This window comes from Colobus angolensis, unplaced genomic scaffold (assembly GCF_000951035.1).
Source record: "Colobus angolensis palliatus isolate OR3802 unplaced genomic scaffold, Cang.pa_1.0 Scaffold49, whole genome shotgun sequence".
Lineage (NCBI taxonomy): Eukaryota > Metazoa > Chordata > Mammalia > Primates > Cercopithecidae > Colobus > Colobus angolensis.
Window position 1 is genome coordinate 4,524,750 of NW_012118376.1, and position 23,796 is coordinate 4,548,545.

At 38.8% G+C, this 23,796-nt stretch overlaps 1 protein-coding gene across 1 annotated transcript in view; it reads left to right on the plus strand.

Moving 5' to 3' along the window:
- COL4A3BP (collagen, type IV, alpha 3 (Goodpasture antigen) binding protein) overlaps window positions 1-16,159 on the plus strand; it is a 152,747-nt gene extending 136,588 nt beyond the window's left edge. The window contains exons 14-19 of the mRNA XM_011959236.1: window positions 720-852; window positions 2,027-2,097; window positions 4,947-5,075; window positions 5,830-5,959; window positions 7,573-7,709; window positions 13,080-16,159. Of these exons, the coding sequence (XP_011814626.1) occupies window positions 720-852; window positions 2,027-2,097; window positions 4,947-5,075; window positions 5,830-5,959; window positions 7,573-7,700 (591 nt within the window). The 3' untranslated portion in view covers window positions 7,701-7,709; window positions 13,080-16,159. The remainder of the gene's footprint in view (window positions 1-719; window positions 853-2,026; window positions 2,098-4,946; window positions 5,076-5,829; window positions 5,960-7,572; window positions 7,710-13,079) is intronic.
- Window positions 16,160-23,796: the final 7,637 nt, after the last annotated feature.

A 23,796-nucleotide genomic window follows, 5' to 3' on the forward strand; every position in this document is an offset into this window, starting at 1 on the left:
AGGTAGTCTGTTGAGAGATGCTGTAGTAGAAACTATGTGAAATGTCTAACAATGTCTAGCCCCATAGGTCCTTCATAAATTAGCACTTGGTTCTCCCCCATGATACATGTTTCTTCATTTCTCAAAAGTATTTATCACATAATTATCTAAAGTAGCAAACTATAATTTTAAAATAATTAATTTTACTTAGCATTTAAGGTATACAACCTCAGTATTTAAAGTAAGATAGATCTGTTATTTATGTTTTTGCCGTCTTAGCTTTCAGCCATTGATTTAACAAATAACCGAGTGCCTGCTGTGTTTCAGATACATCTATTCTAGATGTTGGGATACAGCATTGAACAAAGCAACCTTAATTTAGTGTCTTTAAGGAGAATATATTCTAGCCAGGTTTATTTGGTTTTCTTAGCCATGTTAAACAGTCTTTGAGAATGTTTGGTAAATAATGCCTAATTCAAATTGATACGTTTATTTTTAAACAACTCACAGTAAGTCATTTATCACATATGCATGTTTTTTATGAAGTTTACTTTGGATGTATAATTTTCAGTACTTTTTTTCTGTTAATTTGAAATTTTTAATTTTCTTTTAGCAGAATATGTTCTATAAATAGATTTTCATAAAAATCTAAAGAGCAGCCATATTTAAAAGCATGTTTTCATGCTTTTATGGACTTGATTTTTAATTTTCAAACAGTTTTGGAATTATGTTATCTTTAGGTATACAGAAGAGAAGTAGAAGAAAATGGGATTGTTCTGGATCCTTTAAAAGCTACCCATGCAGTTAAAGGCGTCACAGGACATGAGGTCTGCAATTATTTCTGGAATGTTGACGTTCGCAATGACTGGGAAAGTAAGCTGTCATTATTAATATATTTTAATCTAATTATTATTTTGAATTTAATATCAAATCCAACCTAGTTTTCTGCATCTCATACATAGTTCACAAAGTCAACTTAGAAAGTATTTGGAAAATCATATAGAGGACTAACAATACGTTTATGTGGAACTTTTCAGTGTACAAAATGCTTCCTACTATGTAATTTGATCCAATAACCTCAGTAATCCTACAATGATAGGTAGTTATTATTGCTTATTTTACATACAAATTAAGTAAAATTCAGATAGGCAAAGTGACTTGTCAAAGGCAACAAGGTGAAGAAGCGAAGACTGAAATTGAAGATTTCTGTTTCATCATCTACTTTTTCCTAAACTGTTTCCATGGTAAATCCTAGTTGAATCCTTTTGTGATTACTTTAGAATTATTATTTTTTTTTAGATGGAGTTTTCTCTCGTTGCCCAGGCTGGAGTGCAATGACGTGATCTCAGCTCCCTGCAACCTTTACCTCCCCAGTTCAAGTGATTCTCCTGCCTCAGCCTCCCAAGTAACTAGGATTACAGGCGTACACCGTCACGCCCAGCTAATTTTTGTATTTTTTAGTAGAGACAGGGTTTCACCATATTGGCCAGGCTGGTCTCGAACTCCTTACCTCAGGTGATCCACCCGCCTCGGCCTCCCAAAGTGGTGGTATTACAGACGTGAGCCACCGCGCCCAGCCTAGAGTTATTCTTATTGTGTATTCCCCTTAGACACAAAATTTCCTAAGTATACTTCTCAGCATCATGTTTATCATTGGCAGTTTGACATCCCTTTTTCACAGAAATAGCCACCTAAGATTAGATATAACAATTTATTTAACATCAATAAATTAGGGAAAAGAGAACAGTTTTAGTGTTAGGGAATTATTTGTGCCCGAGTGATGCAGTAGTGATTAGAATTGCTTTCTTGCTGTGGGAGATAGATATTGGGCCAAAGAAAATGAAGCTTCCTGGTGATCAGACCTCACATCCCTCATCTGTAACCACAATGCTAAGTGTTAGCTACCTTCCATTTAGATGTAGCCTAGATAGGGCAGTATCTTGTTCAATTTACCATACTGTCCATTCGTACTTGACTTTCATCATAAGTTAATTGATCACATTCTAGGAAAAGATAATTTATCTTTTTATTATTCTCTTCATTTCAGCAACTATAGAAAACTTTCATGTGGTGGAAACATTAGCTGATAATGCAATCATCATTTATCAAACACACAAGGTAAAGATCTCTTCATTCATCCTAAAAGAATTTCAATGTAGTTCAAACACAGACATGCAGATTCCCTAAAGTAAAATTGGGGAGGTTATTAAAAGGCACAAAAATCCAAAGACTTTATTAATGGTTTATGAATGTCATATATTTGAAAGGTGTATCAACCTGTTCAGAGCAGAAATGTGTGCAGGCAAGAATCTGAGAGATACAATCTAGAAATAGAGTGCTTAATAAAGATCAACAGTTAGTTCCCTTTATGCAGTTTTTATTTTTTATTTTTTATTTTTTTTTTGAGACGGAGTCTTGCTCTGTCACCCAGGCTGGAGTGCAGTGGCTGGATCTCCGCTCACTGCAAGCTCCGCCTCCTATTCTCCTGCCTCAGCCTCCCGAGTAGCTGGGACTACAGGCGCCCACCACCTCGCCCGGCTAATTTTTTTTTGTATTTTTTTAGTAGAGACGGGGTTTCACTGTCTTAGCCAGGATGGTCTCGATCTCCTGACCTTGTGATCCGCCCGTCTCGGCCTCCCAAAGTGCTGGGATTACAGGCTTGAGCCACCGCGCCCGGCCCAGTTTTTGTTTTTAAAGAGACAGGGTCTTGCTATGTTTCCAGGCTAGGCTCAAACTCCTGAGCTCAAGTGATCCTCCTGCCTCAGCCTCCCAAGTAATTGGAACTACAGGTGTATGCCATGCTCTCAGCTTTCTTTATACACATTTTAAATCTAGAAAAGAGCCTTCTGAAATACTGAAATACATTTAAATACCTTTCTAGTATCTCTAGTCTCTATTAAGAGGTAAATGATAGTTACCAAATATGAATGTGGATTATAGCTTCCTGTGAAAACAACAATAAGGGTAATGGCTAGTATGGTATTAGCCTGTGTTAAGACTAATAGATATAAAAGTAAGTGGATTATCTGAAGGCAAAGAAAAATCGCAGAGCATGACTTGAGAGGTTAGTCATACACCAGAGCACACAGAAACATAAATTAGTTCCCTTTCACCTTATTTCTTCTTCTGCTATTCTTGATATTTAAAATTATAGAATTAATATTTCTCTTGCCTTATTCTGCTCTTTCTTTTCTGAAAACTGCCCAATAACATAATGTGTATAGCATAATAAAAGGAATTAAAATTTTGGAGAGATCCACCAAAAACAATATTAAACATTATAAAAGAAATATAATGATTTAATAGGTACTTTGTTTTTCCAATTCAGTGAGTACTTCATTTTTCTTTTTTAAATGGTTTTTGAGTGCATTATATAAAAACATTATAAGTCTGTTGTGTATTAAGCTCAGTCTTGTCATCTGGGACATCTTATATCTAATAATTAGGAGCCATACTTAATTTTACACGATAGCTGCTCAGAAATGCATAACAGTTAAGATTCTGTTTTAGCATACAAATTTTGAAGTCTAATTTGAAATCTAAAATTTAGTAAATGTCAGAATATTAATAAGTCACCCTATAATTGGGAATGAAGATAAATAACCAATAATTTAGAACCAAAAGAGCCTTATTATCTGAAAATAATCCATCACGGAAAACAATCTGCTGAAGGTATTCTACTAGATAAATAGTAGATGGAGAGAGGGTCATGTAAGTTGTATCAGGATTGACAAATAAAACTAAAAATTATTAAAATCTTATATGTAACAAAATGTGTTAGTTATAATTATTTGCCAATTCTTGGAATAAACAAATTGTCCTGGAATATTTTTTTCAAGAAAATCACATTACATTCACAATGTATGTAACCATACCACTAACACTATATCTGAAATTTATCATCACCCCAAACAGAAACTCCGTAATCATTTAAGCAACAACTCTCCATTCCCCTCTCCTCACATTCCATGATAATGTTCTGCTTAGACTCAAAGTCTATAGTGTTATTTACACTACAATATTTTTCCCTTTAAATTTGACTTCTTTTACAATATGGTCTTAAAAGAGGGCTACTGGTCTCTTGATGTTTAAGTCATTCTCATTCTTTAAATTTCTATCTTACCATCCTGTGGATTTGTATTCATTAGGTCTAAATTTGCCAAATCTTCATGTGTTACTGTCTCCAGACAATTTACCCAACACTGTGTTTGTCAGCTGCATGAAATTTTGTATCTTTAAAAAATGAATCATTTCATCTTGCAAATGATTTGTATTGTATGCTATTTATTACTCTCAGTAATCAAGAATGACACTGCATAATAAGGACTAGTCCAGATACATATATGAGATAACCAAAACAGAAGTAACATAAACAGGATAAAAGATTGTTGTTGGTTTTTTTTTTTTTTTCTCTCATTTAAAGGAGGTAGTCCCATTGAGTATATGTTTCCCCTTGCATACCTTAATATTGAAATACTCAATCTAAGTCACTTAGAATTCTTTCTAATGTGATTTGATTCAAAGAAGTCTTTTTTCTTTAAATCTTTGAATCTAAGTGGACCATAATCATGGAGTATGAGGAGAGAGGAATGGAAAGTTGTTGCTTAATGGGTACAAAGTTTCTGTTTGGGATGATGATGAATTTCAGAGAGCGCCGTATGGTTACACAGCACTGTGAATGTAATTAATGTCCCTGAATCGTACCTTAAAAATTAGTTAAAATGGCAAATTATACATGTATATATTTTACTATAATTAAAAAAATAGAACATTATTCATTTTATTATATTGTTCTGCAAAGCTGTTAACTCTGTTCATAATTAATCATTTGGTAGATATCCTCAGATGCTTTCCATTTAAAATTTGAGAGATTTACCTTCAATTAAGATATTTATTGGCATTACATTTGTTTGTCCTGTTAGTTCCATGTTAGATCTGTTTTTCAGAAGATTTTTACTTCTCCACAGAGGGTGTGGCCTGCTTCTCAGCGAGACGTATTATATCTTTCTGCCATTCGAAAGATATCAGCCTTGACTGAAAATGACCCTGAAACTTGGATAGTTTGTAATTTTTCTGTGGATCATGACAGTGCTCCTGTAAGTACAATATATATAAATGTGTATAATTAAACAATATAAAGCTAAATACACAATGCAGGATAAAGACGATAAACACATCCCACACACACTACTTGATTTGATAATGCTTCTTAGATTTTGTGTTACATTGATTGCTAGCAATAGTATAGCCCATGTGTTGTCTGAGGGCAACAGTCATGGCTGTGAACATTGCACCAGGGCCATTTACCTTTCCTTCTAAGGTTTGATGAAACAGCCAAAAGGGCAGTACATACACTGGGCAATAGACTACTTCCCACAGTTATCTCTTAAGCCATTATCAACTACCAGCCAAACCTCTGTGGTTTACCACAGTTTAGCTCCATTTAGCACTTAAGAGGAGGGAAGCCTGGGCAACATGGTTAGACGCCATCTCTATTAAAGAAAAATTTCGTTTTTCTTTTTTTTTTAATTAGCCAGGCCTGGTGATGTGCACCTGTGGTCCCAGCTACTCTGGAGGTTGAGGCAGGAGGATTGCTTGAGCCCAGGAGTTTGAGGCTGCAGTGAACTATGATGGCGCCACTGCACTCCAGAGTGGGCAACAGAGCAAGACCCTGTCCCCGAAAAAAGTGGGTGGGGAGGAATCCTGGTGTCATATCAGCTTGGTGCTTGTAAGATTTTACTGGAGATAGTTTTTAAGAGTTATGATTTTGGTTAACCTAATATGATACTAGACCAGCAGAGTTTACAAAATACTGGGTATCTACTGATGCTTTGTTTTTTGTTTTGGCAGCTAAACAACCGATGTGTCCGTGCCAAAATAAATGTTGCTATGATTTGTCAAACCTTGGTAAGCCCACCAGAGGGAAACCAGGAAATTAGCAGGGACAACATTCTATGCAAGATTACATATGTAGCTAATGGTATGTATTTTATTGTTTTTGCTCTTTGATAATGTGGCTGTTCTTGATCATGACCTGTATGACAATTTGGACAAATGCCTTTTTAGTTCTTATCCATTAGATTACTAAATTTTAATTTGGAGAAAGGTACATCAGAATTACTAGAGAATCTTGGAAAATACAGATGTCTGAATTTCACCCTGGAGCTACTACTATATGAGTATTTCTGAAGCTAGAGGTGGATAGGTAAATTTTAAAACTTTATCCCTAGGTCACTGTCATATACACTTCTTTTTTTTTTTTTCTGAGATGGAGTCTCGCTCTGTTGCCCAGGCTGGAGTGCAATGGTGCAATCTCAGCTCACTGCAACTTCCGCCTCCCAGGTTCGAGCGTTTCTCTGCCTCAGCCTCCCGCGTAGCTGGGATTACAGGTGCCCACCACCATGCCCAGCTAATTTTTTGTATTTTTAGTAGAGACGGGGTTTCACCATCTTGGCCAGGCTGCTCTTGAACTTCTGACCTCGTGATCCACCCACTTCGGCCTCCCAGAGTGCTGGGATTCCAGGCGTGAGCCACTGCGCCCAGCCTAGCCTTCATTTTTAAGCACCATTTTCTTAGATATTTGCCTAATAGAATGTGTTTATAATTAGGAATATAAGCAACAGTGGGGAAGGAAATTAGAGTTCTTTTACTCATTGTCAGCCTTTTTAACTTTCTGAATCAGTGCTCCCCTACTCCTTATTTGTTGCTAGTTACATATTTATTTCTCTTTGGCATTCATTGTCAGGCTTTTTGTTTTCTGAGTCAGCGCTTCCCTAGTCCTTGTTAGTTGCTAGTTACCTATTTCTTTTGCTGTAGATAGGCCTTTTCATTGCTTGCTTTGGGTCCTTACTTTACCTGCTTTGCACCTGCAGTAATCATTGCAACCTCTCTCATCAAAAGTCAAGCCTTCTTTATACAGGGCCATAACTGCTAGTATGTTTAAAGAAACAGTTGTACCTGAGTAAGTTACTCTTTAATTACAGTACAGATTTATGAATAAATCTGCCTTAAATAACCTTAAGTGGTGCTATAGTAATTTTTACAGGTAACTTCGGGAACCAAGAACACTGTAGAAAGGTTATAAATGCTTTCTTATTTGCTGTCTGATTATGTCTGATGGATAATGTTAAGGAATGAAAGGTTGGGACTTAAAAAATGCTAATTAGTCCGGCCGGGTACAGTGACTGATGCCTGTAATCCCAGCACCTTGGGAGGCTGAGACCGTCGGATCATGAGGTCAAGAGTTCGAGACCATCCTGGCCAACATGGTGAAACCCTGTCTCTTCTAAAAATACAAAAATTAGCTGGGCATGGTGGCGTGCACCTGTAATCCCAGCTACTCAGGAGGCTAAGGCAGGAGAATCACTTGAACCCGGGAGGAGGAGGTTGCAGTGAGCCAAGATCACGCCACTGCACTCCACCCTGGCAACAGAGCGAGACTCTGTCTCGAAAAAAAGAAGACGCGAATTGGTCCAGAAGATGCGAATTGGTCCAATGTGAGGAGTATTTTAAAAGCAAGGGAACAAATTAAGTGCTTCACATATGTTTGGAGAATTGTATCTTAATACATTTTAATTTTCCTTTATCTTACAGTGAACCCTGGAGGATGGGCACCAGCCTCAGTGTTAAGGGCAGTGGCAAAGCGAGAGTATCCTAAATTTCTAAAACGTTTTACTTCTTACGTCCAAGAAAAAACTGCAGGAAAGCCTATTTTGTTCTAGTATTAACAGGTACTAGAAGATATGTTTTATCTTTTTTTTTTTAACTTTATTTGACTAATATGACTCTGTCGATACTAAAATTTAGTTGTTGAAAGTATTTGCTGTGTTTTTTGATGTTCCCCTATAGAGTATTATTTCGTTGGTTTTTGTTGTTGTCATTGTTGTTGTTTTAAACAGGGTCTTGCTCTGTTGCCTAAGCTGGAGTGCAGTGACATCATCACAGCTCACTGCAACCTCGACCTCTGGCATCAAGCGATCCTCTCATCTCAGCCTTCCCAGTAGCTGGGAGTCCCCACAGGCATGTGCCACCACGCTCAGCTAAGTTTTTATTTTTTGTAGAGATAGGGGTCTTGCTATGTTACCCAAGTTGGTCTTGAACTCCTGGCCTCAAACAATCATCCTGCCTCAGTCTGCCAAAGTGCTGGGATTACAGACATGAGCCACCATGCCTGGCCTTGGGAATTGTAGTTTATAGCCTTTAAAACTTAATTTTTTTATTGTTTCTTTTTTCTTCTAATGCTTATGTAAAGAAATTTTGATATTATAGAACTGTAGAATTGCAGAAGGGCAGACTTCTGTATGTATTCTTTCCCTTCCTAGAAACTGTTATTTTTGTTGTATAATCTTCCAGATTTTTCTTTGTATGTACTGACATATTTTTGAGAGTTAAAATGTTTATACTGACTATTATAACAAAATTCTTGTTTTATAGCCTGCTTTTTTTTGACTTAACAATGTATCTTGACTATCTTTCTTTATAAGACATCAGATATGTAAAACATCTCATTCTTTTAACATCTGTTACGTGCATGTTGCAGAATTTATTAACTAGTCCCACGTTAATGTCTGAGTTGGTTCCGTATTCTTACTGTCAACCAGTACAGCACTGAACACCTCTATGCAAAGAGGTAGAATCTTTAACCTTTTTTGTTGTTGTTGAGACAAAGTTTCTCTCTTGCTGCCCAGGCTGGGGTGCAGTGGCACAATCTCGGCTCACTGCAACCTCTGCCTCCCAGGTTCAAGTGATTCTCCTGCCTCAGCCTCCTGAGTAGCTGGGATTACAGGCGTCCACCACCATGCCCAGCCTATTTTTGTATTTTTAGTAGAGACAGGGTTTCGCCGTGTTGGCCAGGCTGATCTCGAACTCTGACCTCAGGTGACCTGCTCTCCTGGGCCTCCCAAATTGCTGGGTTTACAGCGTGAGCCACTGCGCCCGGCCCAGAATCTTTAACTTTTTAAAGTAAGTGATACATTAACATGATTAAAAGTCAAAAGTGACCAGGCGCAGTAGGTCACACCTGTAATCCCATCACTTTTTGGGAGACCAAGGTGGGAGAATGGCTTGAGGCCAGGAGTTCAAGTCTAGCCTGGGTAACACAGCAAGGTTACATCTTGACAAAAAAAAAATTAGGCGTGGTGGCATACATGTATAGTCCTAGTTACTTGGGAGGCTGAAGCAGGAAGATCGCTTTCTCCGGGAGTTTTAGGCTGCAGTGAGCTGTGGTTATACGACTGTACTCCAGCCTGGACAGGTAATGTCTCTTAAAAAAAAAGTCAGAAATATGAAAAAGTTCTGAGACGGGCGGATCACGAGGTCAGGAGATCGAGACCATCCTGGCTAACCCGGTGAAACCCCGTCCCTACTAAAAAATACAAAAAACTAGCCGGGCGAAGTGGCGGGCGGCTGTAGTCCCAACTACTTGGGAGGCTGAGGCAGGAGAATGGCGTAAACCCGGGAGGCGGAGCTTGCAGTGAGCTGAGATCCGGCCACTGCACTCCAGCCTGGGCGGCAGAGCGAGACTCCGTCTCAAAAAACAAACAAAAAAGAAGTATGAAAAAGTTACACAGTAAAATTTACCCCGTCTTGCATTCGCCATATACTATTAACTATTACTATGTGCTATTACTGGTTTCTTCCAGAAAGTTTTTAATGCTTGAATGAACAAATACTAGTGTAAATTCTACACACATACACTTTTTTTGTTGTTAGAGAAGCAGCAGCATACTGTAAACACTGTTCAACATCTTATATTTGCATTTTATCTTGAAGGTCTCACGTATTTATAAGGAGCTTCCTCATTTTGATGGTTATACAGTAGTCCATTGTATAGATATACATAATTTATTTAATCAGTTCTGCATTGGTGAATATTACAGTTTCCAATTTTTGCTAGAACAGTGTTATAATTGTATCCATATGTCATTTTGTACTTGCAAGTTTATATGTGGGAAAAATTAATAGATGTGGTACTACTGGCCCTGCTAGGGGTTTGTGCATTTATAATTTAGATACTACTTTTCATAGAAGTTATAGTAATTGACCATCTCAACAGCAATAATGAATTGCAGTACCTGTGTCCCATAATTTTTCATACAATGTGTAAAACAAAACTTTATAACTTGCCCAACTCATTAGGTGAAAAATACTCTGTCAGGGTAGTTTTAATTGTATTCCTCTTCTTATGACCGAGTTTAAGCCTGCTTTGGTCCATTGAGAATCTTTTGTATAATACTATTTCTATAAATTCTATTTTGTAATAACATTTAAAATATTAGTAGGTATTGCCAATTGTGATACACAAATGGTAAGCAGTAACACGTGAATATCCTCTCATTCTCACCTATACTGAATGTTAAGTAATTCGCTGAGAAATGTATATTCTTGAGTCCTTTTCTTTAGCTAAAAATAATAGTCAATTATATAATGAAATAATGTTAAATCTGATTTCTAATGATGTTTATAGTATGTCTTTCTTTTAAAAAAATGCAAAGGCTAAATTTATTGTCCGATACTAATATCCCATACTAACATAAGGTATATTACATTGATGTCTTATTTAGCTTTTTCCCAGGAAAAAGGGTATTTGAAAATACTAAACAGATTCCAGTCTTTCTTACCTGAATGATTGGTGTTTTGTAATATAGCCTGACTCTTTAGGGAGTCTCTCTTCAGGCACACGTGCACTGCATTAAGTGTGCTCACAATTTTTATAGTATCTTGTACTTTAGAATTGTTATAGCTATATCTGGATGCATTACTTCTTATTGTTTCTGTGTCTGTGCCATATTTATCAAATAAACCAGAAAACTGATGGCACATGACAGCAACAGGCTTATCACCCTGCTTAGCGATATGTCTCTTTGCCATGGCCACTAGGTTTTTAAAGTGGTGCTATTTCACTCAATCCAAGACCAGATTTTGTTTCACTCTATCTGTCTTCTCTCTTCTTCACCATGACCTCACTGAAACAGCCTCCCTCTTGATGCTTTTTATATGACTTCCTTACCAAAGGGGCTCAGATATTCAACTAAGCAAGACAGAAAATACAACTTTGTATTAAAGCAAAAGAAATCAGAATGCAGTTCTATGTAAAACATGCTCTCAATTATATTTGAGAAGAATAACTTTTTGAAACATTTGAAAGATACATGGTAGGATATTAGCAGCATTTGCATCTAGACTGTTGGATTTAGAGCAATGTTTTATTGACTGTGTGTGTGCATGTATATGTGCACAGATTTTTCATTTATGGACCTAGGAGGGAGGAGCTTGGAATCTTAAAAACATCTCTGGGGAAGAGAGGTCTATTGTTTGTGGATACGTGTATATGTGTGCAAAGATACAACTGAAAAGATTCATTGACCCAAACTCAAATCTGGCTTTTTGAGTCCAGATTGAGCTTCTTTGTGACAAAGATCCAAATTCAAACCTTAATGTGAAAAAATCTTTGTTACTGTAACATGATTTTTTTTTTTACAATAATTATGGAAGATAAATATATGAAGTCAAACCCAGCATTGAAACCCTAGGAAAGCGAACATTCTTAATTTTGGTGATGGAAAAAATAGTAACATTAAATAGTGTGTATATCACCTTTAGAGAAAGTTCTGTAAAGAGTTAATAAGATCCAAAGTTGTTTAACAGTAAAAACTAGATAGATAGATAGATAGATAGATAGATAGATAGATAGATAGATAGATAGATAGATAGATTTTTTTTTTTTTTAAGACAGCGTCTCACTCCTGTCGCCCAGGCTGGAGTGCACTGGAGCAATCTCAGCTCACTGCAGCCTCAACTTCCCAAGCTCAGGTGTTCCTCCTACCTCAGCCTCCTGAGTAGCTGGGACTACAGGCACACACCACCATGCCCGGCTAATTTTTTGGACTTTTAGTAGAGTTGGGGTTTCACCATGTTTCCCAGACTGGTCTCAAACTCCTGAGCTCAAGCAATCCGCCTGCCTCAACCTCCCAAAATGCTGGGATTACAGGTGTGGGCCACTAGCCCAGCCAGTAAAAACTTTTAAACTCATTTGACAAAGAGGTCGGAGCATGTTTGTTGATTAAATAAGGCAAGCATCTCTCTCATAGCTTGAATACATTTTTTAAATTCTTGATAAATAGTATTGTATGTCATAATTTTTATTGCAGGCTAAGAGAAAAGAAATGCCATGTTGTGGGGTGAAAATCAGGAGACCTTTCACTGATCCCCTCTGCTTGCCTATATTGCCCTTTTTTTTTTTTCCAGATGCCTAAACCCCCTTTATTTCACACACCTATGCAAATTGTGAGGCCGAGGATGTGACTACAAACAATTAAGATTTGATTTACATGAATAAGCTTTCTCCTCATGAAAATACGCTGTGTCACTTCACACTTGGTCTGACACACACAAAAAATTCTCACCCTATGTGGCACAAATACACTCAGCATGCAATATTAAGTACACTTTCCATTTTATTTTTCTCCAGAGAATAGTCCATCTTCAGTCTTTAAGGACGTAGCTCCTTACATGGGCCTTGGTGGGGGTCAAGGGGCAGCACCCGCAGATCTAAACTGGGGCGGAGGTGTTTGATTCTTCTCCTTCATGAGATCGATTCCTGACTACTTTGTTGTGAATTGCACAACTCACACAGTAATGTAGCTTCACATACAGCTTGGGAAGCACATAGACATCAAAGACGCTTGCTTCGGAAATGTCCCTGACTGCTGTGGCCTTCACTGTGTATCAAATGACAAATTTCTTAATGGCCTTGTCCTTGGGCACACATAGGGCACAGTTGGTGCAGCAAACAGGCTGCACGTGGCAGCGGCCCCTTTTGGCACAACCATTGTTCCTTCTTTGTCATCTTGGAGGCCCAGACCGTAGAGAGGACTATTCCCCTAACTTTTGAAAAATTCCATATACCTTCGATTCCTTGCTGATAGGATAAGTTCAAATTTGTAAGGTTAATAATTTTGCATTCGTAATGATAAATTTTAATAGAGATTCTGTGCATTCCATGAATACGGAGGGTAGGCGAACTCTGTTCTGGTAGTCTTGCAGCTGTTAGTAACAAACATACTGCTGAGATTTTTACTTGTCTTTTTTTTTTCCTTCAGTGACTGAAGCAAGGCTGTGTGACATTCCATGTTGGAGAAAAAAAGAAAAAAAAAGCTGAATGCTCTAAGCTGGAACGTAGGATCTATAGCCTTGTCTGTGGCCCAAGACCTTGGCCTTGTGTACAAAAATGACAAAATACTGCAATAGCAAAGCTGAACGTCTAACACTAGCTATCTCCTGCTAGATCTCCTTGCTCAGCATATAACTATAAATACATGTAAAATTACATGTATATGGCTATATTTTTATTTGCTTGCTCCTAGAAGAGAAAAAAAAAAAATCAACTTTGAATCACAACTAGGAATTGATGCTTTAATTTTTGGATACTTTTCCAGAATTTTTAATTTACTATGGTCCGGCCTGAGATCCTCTGTTGTATCAGGTTTTGTGCACAAAAGAAAAGCACAAAAGTTGAACGCACATGGGGCATGTGCTTTCTGTGCAGCAAATATCTGGATGAGGTTCTTTTTTCAGGCCTACAGTCAAATCTGTGTCCAGAATTTTTTGACTTTTTTGCTTTGTATAATCATAGAATTCGTTGCTGCTGATTTCTATAATGATTCATGTTGTCGTGTGTCTCTTAATAACTGAGGGCTGTCAATAACCTGTGATTTTGCCTTTTCTATAGTCTTACTCCCATGAAGAACCTTGGTTCTGATGGAGAAAGTGAAAAGCTTTATTTCTTCCCCCAGATATCTTTATATTTCTATTATATTTTTTAGTTGTGTACTGTGTGCTAGATATTTTTTTCAGTTTATTACAAACACAATTTGGTAAGCCCTAAATTGGTTCTGCCTGTCTCCAAACAGAAATATCCGTACAAATCTTGTTGGTATAGACTACTTTCTGGAAAATGGTCAAGATAAGTTCATGTTTTCTTTAAATTTCTAAGATAGTATATGGTATAACTTGTTTAAAGCAAATCAGACTGAGTTTGACATTTAATTCAATATTTCTGGTATTCAGTAACGGGTATATATGTTTGTTCTTCCAGTTTGGGTCAGTTTAAAAGATAGGTTGCAAAGTATACATGGAAAATGTGAGCAGTGCCTCTCTGCCTCTTGATCAGAAACTTCAGCAGAGCAGTAAAGATTCCACATGATTCAAACTGAAATGCATTTCTTTGTTGCTATATGCACAAAATGTAAAATATCTTTTTCAGTTTAAGTCCTGTGAACAACATTGAAGCATGGAGATGAGGCAAGGAATAGTACTCACTGAAGTTGAAATGACTGCCCACTTCAAAATCTTCATTGTGTTTACACACCAGTGTATTTATACAAATCAGAGGCATTTTGTAGATGCTTTGCTGACTTGTTCAGCTCTGTAAAAACACAGAAATTGGACCCATTTTGTAAAGCAGAAAGTCATGTCACATGGAACATTTCCTGTATATATCACATACATGGTAATGGAGTCTTAATGATAAGTGCAAGATAATAATTTAATGATGGGATTAGTCTGATCGCTTAATATGCACAATCCTGGAAGTGAATTACTTGCATCAGATATAGTGATATTTATTATTCTGTACAGAGAGAAAAATACATATAAAACATATGCTTACATTACATGCACGCAGATTTCACGCTCCATAATCTTTTCTATTTTTTAATTTACCTTTCTGTAAATGATGTGCATGGAATATGCCTTATAGAAAAATGCTGTTCATAATTTGACTACGTGGAAAAGTGCCTATATGGTGGTAATGCTAGTAAGGCAAATAAGACAAATTATCATGTTGGTTTACTACATCACCAGTTAACATTTTATATTGTGATGTTTAAAAAAGAAAAGTTTATACCTCAAATGTGTATTTTATTTTACAATCAGCTGTGGGTTATGGGGTTGGGATGGGAGAATGGGAGGGTTGGGGAGGGCAGGTTTATTCACCATAGCCACTGATAAGAATCTTCAAAAAAATTCTGTATGCTCACTATAAATGTTTCTCTGTTTGCCATTTCTGGTAACTGTCATGAACACAGACAGTTAACTCTTTCATTACTAAATTGGATAGCTTTATTTTACAGAAGTATGGAAAGTTTACAAAGCAATATCTAAATCTAATTATCACTAGTTGCATTTGGACTAAATGTGATGATATACTTTTGCAATTGATTCTGTAAATAAAATGATTACACTAAAATATTTGTATTAAAAGAAAAGATAACATTTTACCTTTAGATAACTGCACTTGTACTTCACTAGAGTTAATCCCACCCAATCAGATTGAGAAATAAATTGGTGAATATGGAAAGAGTCCAAAAGAGGTCAGAATTTGGAGAGGTACTGGCCTTCTGGACAACATTTAGATCCTCTAGAATTATTTTCATTAAGCTGATTCCTACATCCTGAATATTCATGTTTTCTCATCTACAGATATTTGTCTTCCCCTGAACCAAAAGAAAAAACTACCCGTTACTCTCTTTTCTACTCAGTTTATCTTTTGTGCTATGTTAGAAACTTGAAATATATTGGTGATGTGGGGTGTTATCCCTGATTGCCGCTGCACAGGACAAGAGAGCACAGTGTTTCAGCTGGAATTCAGGACTCCTCGTTTTGAGGTAGAGGATGATCACTGCAGTACTTGGTTTGGTATTGCCACAGGGGTAACTAAACCAAAGGAGGGTTTTATCTGCAAGGGAGGTGTAAGAAGGCAAAATAAGGAAAAGGAGGAATGGATTTTCCCTTTGTTCAGTTTCATCAACTAATTTATACACCTAATACAACGTCAGTGTCAATTGCTATTAAGAAATTTTTAGTTGGGCTGAGCTGGTTCTCTTGTGAAATTGTGCTGGTTATCTTTAAGCTTATCAGTTATTTGTCCAATTAAACACTTTTCACCAGAATTTAGTCCGAGTTGTACAGACGATGTATTTGGATTTTGTCATGGTTCATCTACAGACTCAAAACATAATCATTTTAAAGTACCTTGGGAGTGTGTAGAGTAACTTCTATAATAGCTTTATGATCCTGATGATGTTTTTTAAACATAATAAAGTTGGATCTTCCATGTTACAATCACAAAATTAAAACCAGTATTTAAAGTGGAAAAGTATTAAAATATTATGGACAAATATGCTGGCTTGATTTGTTTTCCTTAACCCTGAGATATTGCCCTACTCTGAGTAGCTAAGAGCTTGAAATTCAGTGTTCTTCCTGTAACCCAGTTAGGGATCACTGGGATCAAGAAAACACAGAGTTGCAGCCAACATTTTTATTTTGTTTTATTTTTTTGAGACAGAGTCTTGCTCTGTCACCCAGGCTTTGAGTGCAATGGCACGATCTTGGCTTACTGCAACCTCCATCTCGCAGGTTCAAGCGATTCTTGTGCCTCAGCCTCCCAAGTGGCTGTGATCACAGGCGTGAGGCACTACACCTGGCTACTTTTTGTATTTTTAGTAGAGACAGGGTTTTGCCATGTTGGCCAGGTTGGTGTCGAACTCCTGACCTCAGATGATCCACCAGCCTGGGCCTCCCAAAGTGCTGGGATTACAGGCATGAGCCACTGCCCAGCCCAATTTTTTTTTTTTAACAAAATATAACTGGAATATATCAAGTATATGACATGTAATAAATATTTTGTATGTATTTTGTCATATGTATTATACATATGTGTGTAGTGGGTTACAGTTTACAATGAATTTCTTACTGTGGATCACGTCCAGAAGTTTTAAAAGATTGCTAGAGAATTAAGCCATATTCACTTGGGTGTTTCTAAAATGGAAGCACAGTGCTGGCGAATGATACACACTTACTTTGTAATTGATCTGTATGCACTTAACCATAAATAAATCATCTCATTTATTTAAATCTCATTTAAATAATCTCAGCTCCACTTGTTGCACTCGGAATTTATGCCCTAGAACACCCATGAAATGGGAAGTGTGAACTTGCAGTTCACTCAGCCAGTGGATTCGTATTGAAAGGCACTGAGCATATTTCTTTCGTAGTGTTCAAAAATACATGACATCCAAACAATGTGATCTGTAAATAAAAACCAACTACTTAATCTGGTGGGATGCTGGAGGGAAAATCTGACTTGTGTTGAATTTGTTGACAGAGAAATATGTGGTCCTCATTCCTAGAGGGATTTTCTAGGGCAGTTTTAACTGCCGTTTTTGCTTTAGGCTTGACTTTGGAATATAACCTGCAAGTAAGGTGTAGTTGTAACTAGCAGTTTCAAATGGGGTTGCTTTTATAGGCTCTTCCAGATTTTCTTGCCATTATTTGAACTTGGTTACTACAGGGTTCGTACTATCATTTACATTGTCTGCCTATTAAGACACATTTTCTGTGAACTTTCCACATCTGTATCCTTTGAATAGCCTTGCACAAATATCATAAGTGAAGCTACTTTATTTGGCCTCTTCATTCTTTGTATAGAGTTCTGTGAGGTTAGTACTACTAGAACAAATCTTTAATATCTCTGAAGTTATTAGAAGATGCCAAACCACGATTTTCCTGTCACCCAGGCTCTGTGGTTGAGGTGTTGTGTGAGGGTATCTCCGACGTGTCTGTACCAGGCACTGTGCCTGCTTTTTCTGACTTCTCCCCACTCAGCAGTCCAGTGAGGTGATAGTGGTGATTGGTGGTACCACCCCTCTTTTACAGATGAGGGAACAGGTTGCGGTTCCAGACCTACTGATTGACTCAAGTTTGTTTTCTTCCCATTAGACTTTACTTTTTAATGCCTATGTGTAATATCTAGAATATAGTGTTTGATGGACTGGAAAGAACCAACATGCTTGAAGACTAGCAGTTTTGGTGTATGGGTCTTAGTCCCGCACTTCAATATTGGCTACACAAAATTCCAAATACACGTGGTTCCTTAACAATGGTTCGATTTATGATTGACTTTATGCAAAGCACTACAAATACAGTACACTCCAACTTGCCATGGAGCTGTGTTCCAATAAACCAATCATATACGGAAAATACTGTAAGTCAAAAGTACATTTTCAGCCAGAAGCAGTGGCTCACACCTGTAATCCCAGAACTTTGGGAGACTGAGGCGGGTGGATCGCCTGAACTCAGGAGTTGGAGACCAGCCTGTCCAACATGATGAAACCCTGTCTCTACTAAAAATAAAAAAGTTAGCTGGGTGTGGTGGCACACACCTGTAATCCCAGCTACTCAGGAGGCTGAGGCAGGAGAATTGCTTGATCCCGGGAGGTGGAAGTTGCAGTGAGCTGAGACTGTACCACTGCACTCCAGCCTGGGTGACACAGCATGACTCCATCTCAAAAAAGAAAGTTTTCAGCTTACGGTATTTTCAACTTGCAATGGGCTTATCAGTACATAGCCATATCATAAGTCGAGGTGCTTCTGTCGAAAATGCGTTATTATTGTAACTTATTTTCAACTTAACAGTGGGGCTTATCAATAAGTAGTCCCATCACAAGGGGCTTTTGTAACGATGTGTCTTATAAAATCCCACCAGATACAGAAAGGAGGTCAGTAAACATGAAATTTGATCACGATTTGGTGCTTAAACTTTCTTCCTGCCCTCCAGCTCAGATGAAACAGGAAACTGAGTCATAAAACACTACTACAAACAAGCCCAAGGATTTTATCCCAGATTTTCAACCCAAGGATGAGCTGCAGTATAACTATCACTGTTTTGTTGGCTGCCTACCACAGAATGATCACTGAGGAAATAAACCAAGCTTTGGATTCATTGCAACTTGGTTTACTGTGGTTCTTTTCTGTATTATTGTTAGGATTGAGAGGTTTAAATGGTAACTGGGTCCAGCAGCAGGGAATCTGTGTGCAGCAGCTAAATCAAGGTGTAGTCAGTGTACAAAACACTTTAGCAAATTGGATATCAGTAATTCCCCAGCACCCTAAAACAGTTCCCAAAACAAGAATTTATTGAACTCCTACTACATGCCATGAAGGATTGGAGATACAGCAATAACCAGCATGTAGCCTTCATTGTTTTTGTCATAACCAAGCTTTTAAGAAATGTATCCAAAGTTAAAGGAAATAGGCTGGGCCGGGCATGGTGGCTCACACCTGTAATCCCAGCACTTTGGGAGGCCAAGAGGTCAGGAGTTCGAGACCAGCCTGGCCAACATGGTGAAACCCCGTCTCTACTAAAAATACAAAAGTTAGCTGGGCGTGGTGGTGGGCACTGTAATCCCAGCTACTAGGGAGGCTGAGGCAGGAGAATTGTTTGAACCCAGGAGGCAGAGGTTACAATGAGCCAAGATTGCACCATTGTACTCCAGCCTGGGCGACGGGGCGAGACTCTCAAAAAAAGAAAGGAAATAGGCTTTGAGATCAGAAGCATTTGAATAAGGTACATTGAACATACATTGTGACTTGGCCACATTTGAGATGTACAAAAGTGTTTAATTCTTGGTTCTCAGTTCTCAAAAGGTACATAGGAAATGGGTTGTTGCTATGTTTTAAGTTCACCAGCCTCTGTACATTGATAGCACCACATTAATGGTATTCATTTTAATTTAAAACTACAATTTATAGTCTGTGACTCACTTTTCATTCCTAGCATCCAGTAGGTATTTTTTGTTGTTATTTCTAAGGAGATTTCCAAGTCCCTGGTACCATGTATTCAACATACTGAGAAAGAATGAGACTTAGGAAGACCAGAGGTTCTCTTGCTCTCTCACTTGAACAGCTTTTATCTTGGGCAAATCATTTTAATGTGTCTAAGTCTATTGTAATCTTCTATAAAATTATACAAAGTTATCTACTATGGTTGCATCACAGGGTTGTTTGGGGAAGAGCAAGATAATGTATTCTAAAGCACTATGCAAATATTAAGGAAATACACAACTACAAATATGTGCTAGGTGCTGGGTTTTGAATGGTAGAAATAGGAAGATGAGCAAGAGACAGGAATAATGACAAGTTGCAAACATTTAGGGGCTTTGCGCAGAACCGTAAGTTACTTAGCTTGTCTGGGGTTTAGTCTACCTCCAGGACATAACCAGTAAGGGAGAAGACTAGGGGGAGAGGCACAGGCAGTTGGTAGAAAACCTTGAAGTCCATAAAGTTTGATCTTTGTTCTGCCAGCAATGGGAGACACTGAAGGACTTTTTGGAACATTATTGTACACATTTTAGAAATATCTGAGTCTTGCTGCCTGGTTTCATTTGAATAGGGAATAAGTCAAATGATTTGGGTTTTGTTTTTTTGATGCAGAGTCTCACTTTGTCATCCAGGCTGGAGGCGTGATCTTCCACTGCAACCTCCGCCTCCCTGGTTCAAGTGGTTCTCGTGCCTCAGCCTCACGAGTAGCTGGGATTAAAGGCATGCACCACCATGCCAGACTAATTTTTTTATTTTTAGTAGAGACGGGGGTTTCTCCATGTTGGCCAGGCTGGTCTTGAACTCCTGGCCTCAAGTGATCCACCCGCCTCAGCCTCCCAAAATGCTGGGATTACACCATAAGCCACCATGCCCAGCCTGATGGTTTTGTTGTTGTTGTTGTTTTGAGATGGAGTTTTGCTCTTGTTGCCCAGGCTGGAGTGCAATGGCGTGATCTCGGCTCACCGCAACCTCCGCCTCCCGGGTTCAAGCGATTGTCCTGCCTCAGCCTCTTGCTAAATGTTTCAATAGTGCCCTTATCTCCAAGAGTGAGTCCACACTCCTTGACTTCAGTCTCATATCAAAGGCATCTTTTAGTAGTTTGGCTTTACTCTGTCTTACCAGCCTGACTCTCCTTGGTCCTCTATACAGATAAATTGTCACAGCCAGGCAGATTACTGTGTCACTCAGCAATCCATGCTTACTTTCTAAGGAAATGCCTGCTCTCCTCCCCTTAGTCAATAGCTAAAACCTACTTCAGGGTCCCAACTTCTGAACTTAATTATATCAACCCCCTCAACTGCTATTCAGTTCTATTGTATGTCCTTTTTCTTTGTATTTGGATTATATAACTCCTATGATATTGTTTGTTGTATTAGTCTAGAAGCTCTACTAATAAGCTAGGCTCTAGCTTATCAACTCAACTGACCAGTAGAACACAAGGCCCCACCTAAAGTCAGAGAGCAGTTTCAATAGAGTATATGTTTAAGGTGGCAAAAAAGTGAAAAAATATATACGGATAGGTTGTGAATAGAAGGAGCAAATGAAACTGGAGGGGCAGAAGAGATTTTAACTTCAATGAGAAGGTGCAAGGATGAAATCCAGGAAAAGGAACACCATTATCTTCTTTTCCCCTAGGACTTAAGCTTTATAAAGAGATGCCAACTCTCCCAGCCAGAGAGAGTGGCAGATGAGCAAAGAGTCAAAAGAAATGCTGGGCAGCCCACAGCAGGTCTGGGCTGCAAAGGGTTATGGATAGTTAGCTGTGCAGCTGCTGAGGAGCGATGATGGAAACAAAGATTGACTGAGTCACCTCTGCTGACAATCCCTGTGGTGCTCTGTGGAAGGTACTGGGCTCTTCCCTGAAGTATCAATACACATGAGATTCATATCATCCACTACAAAAATGTATCATGTTTCCATCTTTGGATGATAAACTGATTCTGTGTTTATATGAGGACACCATAAATATAACATTTGATAGACTACGTAGAGCTAGATACCTTCTTAGAAGCCAGCGAATCCAACTGTCTCATTTCACAATTAAGGAAACTGAAGACAAGATAGGAAATGAATAGCATAAAGTCTCACAGCAAGGACTGGAATGGAGGTCTCTGGATTTCCAGCTCCCTCAACACTGCCTTCCTCTGTTGTGACTGTTTTCTGTTTGGCATGAGTGCTAAGTATATTAATTTGTTGCCTCGGCCGTTCAACAAACTTAGAGGACCTTTTAATGTAAGGCACTTGTTGAAGGTAACAAGAAAAGACATAGTCCCTGCCCACCAGAGACCTCAGTCTGGAGAAAAATGTGGGCAAGATTTATCTCTGCAGTACAGAATTAAAAAATCTTTGGCTTTTTTTAAACATGTTTTTATCATTTAATTTTTTGTTTGATTACATAATTCCTCAAGAAATAAATATTAACAGCCTGGCCAACATGGTGAAACTCCATCTCTACTAAAAATAGAAAAATTAGCCACGCGTGGTGGTGCATGCCTGTAATCCCAACTACTTGGGAGGCTTGAGGCAGGAGAATCACTTGAACCTGGGAGACAGGGGTTGCAGTGAGCTGAGATTGCGTCACTGCACTCCAACTTGGGTGACAGAGTGAGACTCTGTCTCAAAAAACAAAAAATTATTGGAGGTGCGTTTCCAAAAGTTTTTCTGATGGGGTGTTCAAGGTTTGAGTTCTACTGGCATAGGTAAGTGCTGTCCTGAGCAAGTTAAAAATGGCTTTTACCCCAAGAACTTTCCATTTAAAATTACCATTCTCCTGGCTGTACCAGCAAGCCTCAGTTATTTAACTGTTGTACAGTTGAATAAGGTACTAGTCCATGGCCTGTTAGAAACCAGGCCGCACAGCAGGAGGTGAGCAGCAGGAGAGCGAGCATTAGCCTGAGCTCCGCCTCCTGTCAGATCAGCAGCAGCATTACATTCTCATAGGAGCAAGAACCCTATTGTGAACCACATGTGAGGGATATAGGTTGCACACTCATGAGAATCTAATGCCTGATCTGAGGTGGAACTGTTTCATCCCAAAATCACCCTCCCAACCCCATCCCATCTGTAGAAAAATTGTCTTCCATGAAACGGATCCCTGGTGCCAAAAAAGGTTGGGGACCACTGAGTAAGAGCATCCAGATGTGTTGAAAGAGGCTTGGCCTGAGGTAGGCCAGCTCTCCATACAGATCTGAGTACCTTTTGTTATTAGAGGATGAAGTTTTAAGAACGAGAGCTCACAGGTTATGTCCTCGATGAGAAAAGACTGAGGAAGTGCACCAAAGCTTGATTTCATTGTAAGAAACCTTTGAGGTTATAGTCCAAGTCTAGACAGTGAAATGGGCAGGAAGGTAGAGGCTCCTCTGTTAATTCCTTTGTGAGCTTCAGGGCTACAAGAGAACATCACACATCATGCAGGGCTAACAAAGCTCTATATTCGCTTTACTGTGTGCAAGGCTTCTACTGAGTACAATCCCAGCTGATTTTAGAGTGACAGAATTGCCCCCTCAACTGCCCCCCACCTCTACTCCAGCCCACTTCAAATTTGCAAGTGACATGAAAGCAAAGTACTTCCATAATCAACACGGGGGGATGACCGGAGCCCTTCTAGTTTGGATTACTTCCTGATGCTTTCCTTCCATCACACACAGACACACACACATACACACACACACACACACACACACACACACCCTGTATGCTTAGTTAGCAGCTGGCGCACACACATATACACACCCTGTATGCTTAGCAGCTGGCACAAGGCCCTCCTACTTTTACGCTCCCTGCCAACTGGCTTCAGAATTAGCCAACTGGAATGCTGTTGCCTGGGACTAATCCCGCTCCAGTGCTACAATCCTGGAACGCTACAGTTCAAAGTAGTCAAACTCCATAGTGCAGGCGGGGTGAGGATGGGGAGTGGACAGTGATACATACCTCTAAAAGGGGCTCAGTTTTCCGCCCTATCTGGCCCTTTGCCGCAGAGTGCAGGGAACAAGCAGAAGGGTGAAGGGAATAGGTGGTGGCAAGTGCTTCTCTCTGGGGCAGTCACTCCACCGGTTGAAGAGGTGGAGAAGACCTTCAGTGTTGTTCTGGGACAGGAAGGGGGCATATGAGGAGCACCAACTCCAAGTAACATTTTCTAGTTAGTTATTACATCTCTCT